Source organism: Cyphomyrmex costatus, unplaced genomic scaffold (assembly GCF_001594065.2).
Source record: "Cyphomyrmex costatus isolate MS0001 unplaced genomic scaffold, Ccosl1.0 scaffold51, whole genome shotgun sequence".
In the NCBI taxonomy this organism is placed as follows: domain Eukaryota; kingdom Metazoa; phylum Arthropoda; class Insecta; order Hymenoptera; family Formicidae; genus Cyphomyrmex; species Cyphomyrmex costatus.
This window is the reverse complement of record NW_017279354.1, coordinates 844,120-856,495: the sequence shown is the minus strand read 5'-3', so window position 1 is coordinate 856,495 and position 12,376 is coordinate 844,120. Positions and strand designations below refer to the sequence as shown.

The 12,376-nt window shown below is 28.3% G+C and overlaps 1 protein-coding gene across 1 annotated transcript in view; it reads left to right on the top strand.

The window, feature by feature from the left end:
* The first annotated feature begins 9,125 nt into the window (after nt 1–9,125).
* mtg (mind the gap) overlaps nt 9,126–12,376 on the top strand; it is a 5,853-nt gene continuing 2,602 nt past the window's right edge. Inside the window, exons 1-3 of the mRNA XM_018546037.1 lie at nt 9,126–9,156; nt 9,843–9,961; nt 11,305–11,730. Coding sequence (XP_018401539.1) covers nt 9,129–9,156; nt 9,843–9,961; nt 11,305–11,730 — 573 coding nt within the window. The 5' untranslated portion in view covers nt 9,126–9,128. The remainder of the gene's footprint in view (nt 9,157–9,842; nt 9,962–11,304; nt 11,731–12,376) is intronic.

Here is a 12,376-nt window from a genome sequence, read left to right as displayed (position 1 = left end):
AATAGTGATAATTAAAACTGGATCGACAATGAAGATCGCCACTACATTATTCCTTTTCGTGGTCGTCGGTAAGTATTGGATTAGAACAAAAGTTCGTAGCGCTATGCACTTCAAAATTCAAACAACTGTAACTTTGTTAAAAATAAACAAAATTTAAAGTTTTTCCTACAAAACCATTACTAAAAATGTTCCTAAGATTTTTTTTATTACTAGATCATTGCAGATTAATAAAAGGAGTATTTGATTCTGATTGCTTATGATTTTGTTAAAAATTATACCAGAAGGTTTGCGGGTTATTGCCGTGTCTTTCTTCATTATTAATGCCAATGTTTCATGAACCATACCGTTCACTTCATCATTTGTTAAAAATTGTCACAATTCAAAGAACAGAGTTTTAAAGTTAAAAATTTGCTCTATTGAAGTATAATTGCCAAATTTTTTAAAAAGTATTTTTAAAAACATATAAGCATGATACAAATAAAATTAGTACTACAAACTTTTTGTTCCAATCCAATAGTTTGTTTCATTTTTTTGAAATAAGAGAAATAACGTGGCTAATAATTTTTTTCATTGTTTTATAAAAAAATATATGCTCTCACTTTTATGGAAAATACATGTAAGAAAGTAATGTTTATAAACCTTTATTAAATTACTTTAGCAATGCAAATTTATTTTTTTGTCCTCACATTGAAATAGTTAAAAAAAGTAGTAATAGTAGTAGTAGTAGTAGTAGTAATAGTTAGTTATTTAAATTTAAAATTTAAAATATTTATTAAGATAAATGTCACAAAAAATTATTCAGTTACGCTATTTCTTCCGTATAAGATGCTTAAAATGCAGAACTGACAGTGACTGTCAAATACATCCGGTTACTTTATCCTTGCTACATTGATATCTTCAATTAATATATTATTTTTATTATAGCTTAGTGGAATGTTTGTATTTATCGAGCAATTGTACATTAATAAAATTATTCTAAACATTTTATATTATTATAATAATAATAATATATACCTAAATCTTGACATATACTATCAATTTTGCAGCATAAGAATTGATTCGGAAATCATAATAAAACAATTAAATAATTAACTGTTCGATATATACAAATATAAATCTTTAATAATATTTTTTTATTTCGTAAACATCGGTTTTCAAATTTTCCTGTATAATCGTGTTTCAATATACTAAAATTTTATATTAATTATGTTAATCTTTGGTTAATCAAGAAGTTTTTGATCAAACTTTATATAACTAAATTGATAACGTGTTTTATAATTTCTTTTATAATTATAAAAAGTTATCAAAATATGTACTAAATTATTAAAAAAGTTGGAATAAATTATTAAAAATATATTAATATTAAAATAATTGGAATTAATTATCTGCGCTTATTGTTTATTGATATTATTAGAGATTCGAAAATTTATTTAATGCAATATTTAGACTTGTTATGAAGTTTAAATCAACGATTTGCAGTAGAATCGAATTTGAAAGCCGATCGCGTAAAATCGTCGGCGTTTTTACATGGAGGATTTCATTATATATAGCTGGGCCTTTCTCTCAATTTTATTACGCCTTGTATGAATTGCATAATTTTATTCTGTGCTATGATTTCAACGTCTGTAAATTATTCTTAACTTGACTGCACTTGTCTCACGCTGTAAATCGATCAATTAATCAGCGTACTTCTTCTTTATTATACTAATCGTCTTATTTCCCTCTAGCGAAAAAATTCCTCCGTTTGTAATAAAGTGTATCTAGCTGTACATATGAGTATTTGTGTGACGTTATATTTTAAACAGACATATGTTTTGTGAAAAATTCACAGCATATATAGATACGTGAATTGTGCAAAAATAAAGTTTTCCGTAATTTCACGCTACTGTTTGTAATGATCTGAGCGTGACTGCAATGGTTACGCATTGTGAAAAGTAGTCGGACTCCTTCAGGTCGATGCTGTAGTACGTTGCACTCGACACATCATTATGTGTCATGATGCGTCAGAATCAGTGGAAATCTTTTAAAGACTAACATATAAATTTTTACACACAAATTTTTTATATTTTTGTTTCCGGAGACAAATAAATAAAAAGTCTCTTAACGAAATACAATATTATAGTATAAATAATATATTTCCTATGATGATGATAATCTCAGTACATTTATACTTCATACCTTTACAATAAACATGTATAAAGCAAGCATGTAAAATAGTTCAGTATGTAAAAAAAATGTATTTTTATACATATGACAAAGATGCAATAACACTTTTTTTGTTAATGTTACATGTAACATTGCAAATTAGTTACCCATCTTTGCTGTATAGCAGAAAGGAAGTTATTGAAACTAGTCGGTGTACATATCGTATATCTAATATATGTGTACATAATGTGTAAATAAAAATGATGAAACAGTATGATTAGCCATGACTCTTGTTACGTTAACTAATTTATTCTCTTATACATTGCTCAAATATAGGCTTAATAACACTTTGAAAAAATAAAATCTATTTTGCAGCTCATTATTTGATTTACTGAAATAAACACATACGTTGTAATTTTAAAATATTTGATAAATAATTACTTCTTATAATAATATTTAGAATAAGATAATGTATATAAATAAGAAAACAATATTTGATTCAAAGAAAATTAATTTCTTTCTATTATTTCTTTGTTTTCAATTGTTATATACATACACATGCATGATTTTATCTTCTTTTTATTATTACTATAAATGTTTGAAGAATTAAAATAATTTTTAGTAATATTATATTTTTCAATAATTATAAGAAAGCACTTAAATATTACATTATTTGATTTTCCGATGATATCATCGTAAAATTAGAAGTGTTTCGAAATATATTCATATAACAAAACATTTCTTACGCGATGCGTTGCGCGCAATAATAGTATACATAACGTGTAGGCGGTCAAAAATTACCGCATTGAGAAAAGTATTGCCACTGATTTTGTTCAGTGATGCAGGATAGAAAGTGCGAAAAGATTGGATGCACGCATCACAAAATGTAGAGTAGAAAAATAGAACAGGCCGCCGACGAAAGTACGTAATTTCGATCACAAGATGATTGTCATCGAAAGTGATCTAGGAGAAAGGGATTGAAGTCGGCTTCGCTTCTTCAACTATAATTATGTATTATTTTTACAAAAGTGAAGAAGCAGAGGAAAAGATACGAGTATTTGCCGAAGTACTATGAATACTTTTGTAAAAGTTGCGGCATATATGCAGATCTTTTTTTATACATGTTATAAACTTAATATGTCAATGAATGACGCGCGTAATTAAAATGCATGATAACTTTCCCTGCGATTATCAGAAAAATAATTTTTGTACTTATATCTGCAATATTATGAATTAAAGTGTAACTATATAAGTTTTCTAAGCTTAAGAATTTGGCGTTAAAGTGAAATGTGTTTTTTCGGCGGCTAAGTTATAAATCGAGGTCAATTACTTCTGTATTGACTAACTTCTTAACTGGTTGCTAGGCCGTGTTTTATTGCTAATACTGAAAATTTATGGTACACGTAATATGAATCATAGATTTTTCAGTATTGGCGGTGTATACGTATCTCGGAACACATTTATTAAATTGTTACATATATGCTATCTATTTCTTTAAACTCAATAAAGCGGTACGTGACGTGAAAACAGGAGAATGTACCGTTTTGAATGACTTTAAAATGACGACGTGCCTGCCTCAAAAATTAGGCTGCTCTGAAGAATGACCGGTTGCTTCTGTCAATAATTCTTTTACCGAGATACGCGGGATGCGTATTTGGGGAATCAGGCCAACCTGTTTACATAAATGTCATCTGTGCACAACTTTCTATTTAGTTACGTCCAACAATACTATTGTTGTTAAGTTGACATCAGTCATTTATTATAAATCATAATATTGATAGATTTTTTTAGTTATATCGTATTATTTCAAATCAGATATCGTAAATAAAAATATTTTGAATCCAATGATCTGTAATAACATTTACAATTTATTTTAGATTACAAATTATTTTATGTGTGTTTCTTTTATAATAATGAACACCACAATAAGATATGAAGAATATATCTCGGAAAGTGAAATGTTATCTACTTTCCTTCATTGAACGATTTTATGATTAATGATTTATGCATAATTTAATGGGTCGTAGAATGTTTATTATTTTATCGTCAACAATTGTTAACTATGAGAGGAGAGATTGGCATAAGTTTCTAATGTCACGTTGATATTTTCTTCTTTTTTTGTAGAATCGAGATTTGATTATAGCGCAAAGTAAGATAATAGAGTAATATTATCGGAGTGGCCGGCAGTCAAGGTGAAGGCCAGTCTTAGAAAAGTATTACACGGTTTTGCCCGTATATGCGATTGTTATGTCGTTTGACGATGAGAATCTCGGTTAAGTGAAGAAAAGTGAATTTCGCCATCGTTCGCAGAACCCTATATAACTCTTGAGAATCATATCGTGACTCAGTTACATCAGACATCCCTCAAAAGCGAAACAGCGAAAGTATGTGCAAGATTTGTACCGCCAAATATCATTGTCCCCATTTTGGCTATTTATTTCAAATTAATCTAATTATTATAACATTAAAGAATGGGTTTCTTTGATATCATCAATTTTTTGTTGAAATATTAATTATTTTTTTGTTGCAAGATGAATAATGTACGTATCTTGTATATTTTTCCATCAAATATCTAATTGTTATATTACAATTGAATTAGCATGTATATAACAATACTTTATTTTTTATTATATTATATTGGTGGACATAAATACAAATTAATAAACCTTATACATGTTCATTTAACTGCGAATGTTATTTTGAATATAATTAATGATCGGATAGCATCTAATTTATCACAAATCATGGTGAAATTTCGCAGCTTTGATTTCTTTTGCTTTTCACTATCATGAATGACACACACGCGATGTGTCATTACTAATAGTGTTCTAAAAAATGGGTTTACATCCGTTTATCGGACTGGAACGTAAAATTTCTATTCAAAGATAATTTCTCACATTACGAAACACCGTTCGTTTCGTCGACTTTCGTGCGTCACAGTACAGTACGATTGTATAATAAATCCGAAGTAAGACCACAGTACCAAACAGTTCCGGCTTCCCTTAGCTGTATTTATATATAATAAGGAAGTTTATCAACAGACTACGAGAAATCATTAATCTATCATGTCAATTATTAAGTTCATTTACGCTATGACAATTTGAATAGGTACTCTTCAACGTTTGCATAATTTCTTTTATGAAATTTTGTTATTTCCCATCCAGTTGCTTTCAATTAAGAAAAAAAAGATCTTAAACCATCGATTTTCTCCAGTCTGCGAAGAACGCTTTTGGAAGAAGAGAATGATAATTACTATTTTTACAATGTTTTTCCTTTCATAATTAAATAATTATTTGATGACAAAAATTTTTCTGTTTGCAATGAATGACTGTAATATTATATTGACTTCAATATTGAAATCGGAAATAATTTATAAATGATTGCGATTAATATTTATATCCAAACATAGTAATAGTAAAAGTATCAGTCGAAAATTAGAAATTTGAGAAAATTCTCACAATTTTGATATTGGAAAGAAAGCAGTTTTGTAAGACATGGTGTCTGGTCAACACCAATGTGTTTAGTCAGGTTTCAAGTGGGTCACTAGGCTATGGCCCAACGGCACGCCTTCGACTTGGTAAATATTCCTTAAACAAATTCCGGAAATACCTTTCACGACGTTTGTGGTGATTGTCCCGCAAAAATACGTTCCAATTTTTGTAAAACCTACTTATTTGATATGCGTGGATTATTTTAATATAATTAAATGATAATATAATTGATGCATTATTGTACAGTCATTCTATAATCATCATTACAATAAGTGTAGACAAGAAGTTAATTATGTTTGTGGTGCATGATATCATCTCATTACAAATTCTATTAAGAGAAAAGAATGTATGTTCATATCATTAAAAATAGAAACCTATTGCCATAAAGTAAAGGTCATTTTGATGAATTTAATGGCATTTCGTCTACAGTCATTTATTGTCGCCAATATGTCTAAACAAAGAGAAAACACGTTGACATAAATCACTATTATTTTTTTTTTTATCGTAATAGTTATGGTGAGCGACAAGGCTATTTCTCTTTAAAATAATCTTTGAGAAAGGAGGTAAAGAAAGTAAAGATTTTCATAGAGTTACTTTCATTTATACAGCAGAATTGATATTTTTATATTAATAAATGTAATGGTTAATAAATATAAATAATTGTTTAAATTTTTAGGAATCGACGATTTATAACAGAATTAAATCTTTAATATTATTTTATTATTTGCATATGTAGCATGTTAATTTATTAATTTATTAGATATTATATATCGATATAGATATTATATATACGCATAATATATAATAAAATTAAAAACTAAAAAATATTATGTGATAAACATTAGCAATATTAGTTAAATTAAACTTTTTTATTGGAAAGATATTTTTTAAAGATTACTATTAAAATACTAATATTTATCTTCTTTTAATTAATTTATTTGATTGCTAAACTCTTTTTTTTACCTAAAAGTACGTCTTTTTTAAAAATATGACGTTAACAGACGATGAAGAATCAATAGCACAGAATACGCAAGTTATTTACAAATATGTGCCCTTATTCAACATTCATTTTTAACAATCATTCTTTAAATATTATATTTTTATTATTTAATATATCAAAGTAAAAATAAATTCATACATGTTTAAATGTATTATCATCATATCATTATTTTGTTATAATAATTAATAATAATAGATAAACTATACTTATCAATGTTAAGGCTGAATACAATGTAATAACTTTTTAATGAAAATTTCTTTTACACTTAATGTTCATAATTTATTTTATATTAACGAATGTAAATTCTTCTATTATCTTTTGCTTAATTTATAAATAGTTAACAACAAAAGTTACAAATTAAAATAAAAATTCGATAATTGAAAGTGTATGTAAATGCATGTAAGAGCTTGTTAGGCATCATTAATATAACATGCAGCTTGAAACATATGATACTTCAAGACTCATGAAACTATTTATCTTGGAGCATAATGAATCATGCAGATCGTCATTCCGGTTTCGATGGATCAGAAAAATGATCCATGGCTTTGTTTCTTCCGGTTCTGCTTGCAGGATGTACGTGGCGAGAGGCACTAGGCACGTGTGTGTTTCAATCGGACTTCGGTTTTGTTCTAAACTGCGCTTTCAAAAAGTCCGGTCTCTTCCGGGTCAGAAATCTCGGAGGTGTAAAGGGTTACGTCGGCCTGGGTGAGTTGAATATGGGAGCGATCATGATCGTCAATTCAATTAAATACAATTCAATAATCATGTTTACTGATAGATCAGTCTCCAATCTGATTTGGTCGATTAATTTCACATTGGAGATTGTAAAGAAAACAAACGACCTTGAGAAGATATAATTATCGCATAAACTGATTCAATTGAACAAATCTCGTCTAATCCGAGACTTAAATTTGTACTAATGAAGTAAACCAAACCTCTTTAAATCATTGTTAATCATTTTCAGGGATTTAACTAATTAAGAAAATATTAAATTTTATTATAAATACCGTTTTTTTAATTATAAAATCTATTATATATATATATATATATATATACATAGGTAAAAACTATAAATTTATTATTTAAATCATTTTATGAGATACTTTATAAAAATTTTAATTAAAATTATGTTTTAAATAAATTAATTTAAACTTAACACAATAATGTCCGCTTCTACCGATGTATGTAGTATAATTTTTATCTCGGTTCACACACAACTAACTCTTCATCTTTTTCTAGCCATAAGAATTAGATATAAAGATGAAGAGTAAGTTGAACTGAGATTAAAATTAATTTACATTAGTAAAAACGAATAAAGGTAATAATAATATATTTATATATGTATAATTAAATCCTTTAAGATTTAATTTAACTTAACGATATAAAGTGTAATTTAATATTATTATATTGCTAAGTAATGAAAATGCTTATGTTTTGATGTATTTTTTCGATTGTTTTTTTTTTAATAAAAGACAAATTGTATTCGATCTTTTAATATATTGTATAAATTGTTTTGGAGTTCAATTTACTGTAACGAAAGTTTTAAATTGTCAATATATCTAATGTTCTATTTACAGAGACAGCAATAAAATTTCTCAAGAACGAATTAAGATTCGTATCACTTGATAACAAGTAAAATAAACGTGAAACGAACTTTGCTCAAGAAATACCCATCTTTCATAAATTGCGAAACATTCTCAGTGCATAGTAAATGCAAATGTGGTGATTTCTAAATTATACGTGACCTGCTTTAACCATTTCTTTTTGTCAGTAGTTTAAGAATTATGTTTTTACAGATTTATGTTCATACATATTTATTGCGTATACATTTTCTTCACACAAATGAAATAAAGCGACTTGAGTGTTACGAAATTTTTGCCCATGCGTTATTTGCGTGTGTGCTGATAGATACATCACTACCGGAAAATGCATCCAATCGCGTGCGATTGTTTCATAAAGTTCCTTTTAGAAAGGATATGACAAATACATTTAAGTAATATAACAATTGTCATGTCATAATTTGACAGTAAGTCAAAGCAATTATTAATTAAATCGAATATCTACAATCTTATTTATAATTTTCTACTTTCTATATTTATTATTTTTTATATTATTTGATGTTGTAAAACAATCAGTTTTTATCGTTTTTGTATTAATTTGTACTGTTATATATATAATTATCGAAAATATCTTACTATTTAATTTCTTACCGTGTAATTAATTTAAATTAAAATTACAATATTTAATCCACATTAAATAATCTTAATAAATTACTTGCAAAGAATATTTACAAATAAATTAATATTGTCTCAATATTAATAATTGCAACTGCGTTATTATTAAAAGGATTATTATGAAATAAGATTTATATAGACATATGATTTATATATACATAACATGTAATAGCTTAACCTGCGAATGTAACTCGCGTTGGATGCCACCCTTTGACCGATGTCGTGGTTTCACGTTTTTAAAGACGCACTAGCATATGGATGATGATCTATTCATCGCCTTGGCCTGGTCAGTTGTAAACTAAATATTCATCATACATCTTCGTAAAGGAAGAGCTTTCGCAACGAAGACAATTTTTATTTAATTTATGCAACTAAGGATCAAATGTCGACAATAAAAATGAGCGGTTATAAGCGTTAAAATGACGCAATTTCTTTTTGCACAATATCTACCGAGTTCAGTTAATTTATTAGCGTTTCATTTGAGGTACATGCTACTGTTGGTTGACATGTATTGTGGTGTAAATGAAGATACAATAAAGAGAGATTTCATAAGAATCTATTATATATAGTTTATAAAAAATTTTAATATAAATAAAAATGAATGTAAAACATTGTAAATAGAACGATGAAATTCTGCTTACAATGTAGACATAATTATACATAAATATAATCATAAAAATAAATAATAGGAAGAGAAATTGGTGCATTAGAAATAGTTTTGAAAATTTGCTATTTCTATGTACTGACTGACTACTTCATGTATATCTATGCTTTATTATACACGTCTCTATTCTCTTAACATACTTATACCAAGCTTTCTACAATAATGCTATCTTCTCCTCTTTGTAAATAAAATAAATCGCTGTGTATTGCTCTTTCTTCTCACAATATTATATATATATTTTCAAAGATTTAAGTATTCCACTTTGCACTTCTAATTAGTAAAATTAATTCAATTTTGCTTGGTTACAGGATTTTCCTTAGGAGACGAACTAGGCTTTAGCCAATCACTCTCCAATTTGGAAAGTAGCAAAAGAAGAAGCGTTCAAACGAACAAAATTAATGGAGTTGCGTTTACTCCTTTGAATGCAGTAAGTAAAAAATTCCAAAGGAACTAATTTCATGCCCGTTTAATTACGTAAGGTATTCAAAATGTCAAAATATGCCAATTATATAATTATAATATATGTCATATATGTATGTATACATACATATGTACATATGTATATGTATATATATATTTTTATCTGTATATAATATCTGCACAACAAAATACATGATCGTTCAAGTGAATTGAATGGGATGACGATTTTACTTTCGCTTATCATCTATTTCGCATTTATTTGTTGTATTTTCTACTTTCCTTTCTCCGAAGCTCTCTGCACCAACACTAACCTTAACACGATCGCTTACGTTATACTTTCGGACTGAACATCCTGTATGGTGATAAATGCATCTAAATGTAAACGGTCACCACTCCAATCGACTCATGGAAAGTCCAATGCAGACGAGGATCAACGTGAAAGCGTTCACTCGATCGTTATTCATGCAGGCGATATCCCCTCTGGAAATCCGCTTTGACCATTCTATACAGTGCGCAATCTAATTGCATCTGCTCAGGATGCAGCCTCTTGATCTCGCCTCGCGGTATATACGTAACGATCAACGATAATCATAGGATTATCCAGATAGTATTCAAGTACCCTAATAGTAATATATTCTACAATATCGTTACTAACTTTTCATTTCGTATAGCCGCTTTATCAAAGAAGAGATCACTTAGTGCATCTGTTATTTCACAGCTGACATTTTGCTTAAAGAAATTTTAATCTTTATCACAAATTTTAATCATTATATAGATGTAATCTGATTAAAAATGTCGTAATCGAATACAATAAAGAAAATTTTGAAATAAATTACACTTATATAAGAGTGTTATTACGTATATCATACCGGTTTTCATTACCTTCGTGATTGTATGCGAAACATATTTACTCGCCAGATCTACTTTTCACTATAAATTATTTAACGTAAAGAAATTATTGAAGCGACTGTGATATATTGATGCTTTGTTCACCTCTAGAGAAATATTTAGGTCGGAGATCGAATAAGATGGATCGGTTTTTCTATCGCTACAAGAAAATCTAAATTACATGAACTGCCCATATCGGCCTTGTCGCAACTGGTGCGTGAATGTCGCTCCGGCGGCATTCACATCACATACACAGTTTATGTTAAGTATAAGTTTAGACTGTGATTTTACTGACATTTCTTCAAGCACCCGAATGAATGTGCAACTTTCCACAAAGTGCAATTTATATTTTAAAGTATATTTTAAATTAATAGAGTTAACGTTTACAAATTAGGCTCAAGAAATAATATTTAAAACATTTTTTCTCACTTTTCACTAAATATATAGTTATTAATTTTTTAGGCAAGCAATCGGGATGACATCCGTGCAGGATCAGTAAATAACCGTCAAGTAGTACCGCCCTTCAAGCCGTTGCCTATCGGAACGGTCAGACCGATGACCCAGCAACCTGAACGTCAAAAACTCATAGTGAACGCAACAGCTCTTAAAACAGCACCAGTGATTTCAGCGATGCAGCAAGAAATACTGCGCCAGCATCACCAACGAATTCATCAAGAAAATAAAATGAAGCAACAGCAGAGAATACAACAGGAAGCGTTGGCGGTACAGATATTAAAACAACAACGTCTGCAACAGCAGGAAGCTATGAGACAACAACAGATACAGCAACAAAGGATGCAGCAACAACAAAAACAACAGCAGCAGCAAATGTTCGCACAACGACAACAAATTATGGCAGTTGAAAACAAGAAGGACCAACTGGTTATGGTGATCAATTTTAGTTTAATCTCAATATTTAATATTGCTCTTGTATTTAATATTTTTCTAAGTTCGATTTAATTAATATTATTTTAAAAACTTTGAGCAATAATTCAAGCAAAAAAAAAACTTCTAGGAGAAACTGACCAAAAACTGGCTAGTTTCTATTATACCTTCTTTAGTTTACAGTAATTATTTTAGTCATTGTAAGTTGAGTAATTGGCCAAGATACTTAGTTAGGTTAGACTGGTCAGCCGCTAGTTAGAAACTAGTTAGATTAAAAATAATCCGTAAGTAGCTTTGTTCGCATTGCTTACATTTAGAATCTTTGCTTTCTCTTTTTTTAATACCAGAATGTATATTTATCTTGTTTTAAGTTCAAAAAATTTTTAGAGAATTTAAACAACGAGAGTAAAAAGAACAGCTAATTTTCATTTATTAGAAAAATTTGAATTATCTTGATTCTAATTTTTTGGTTATAAAAAAATTAATTCCACCAGATCAGATGGAACGTTTAAAATTATGGAATTTAAAATATTTAATATCTTTTTTTAATAAATAAAAAGAAAAGATCAATTAACATTTGGAAAAATTAAGGGTAATTTGTATCTCTCTCTCTCTCTCTCTCTCTCTCTCTCTCTCTCTCTCTCTCTCT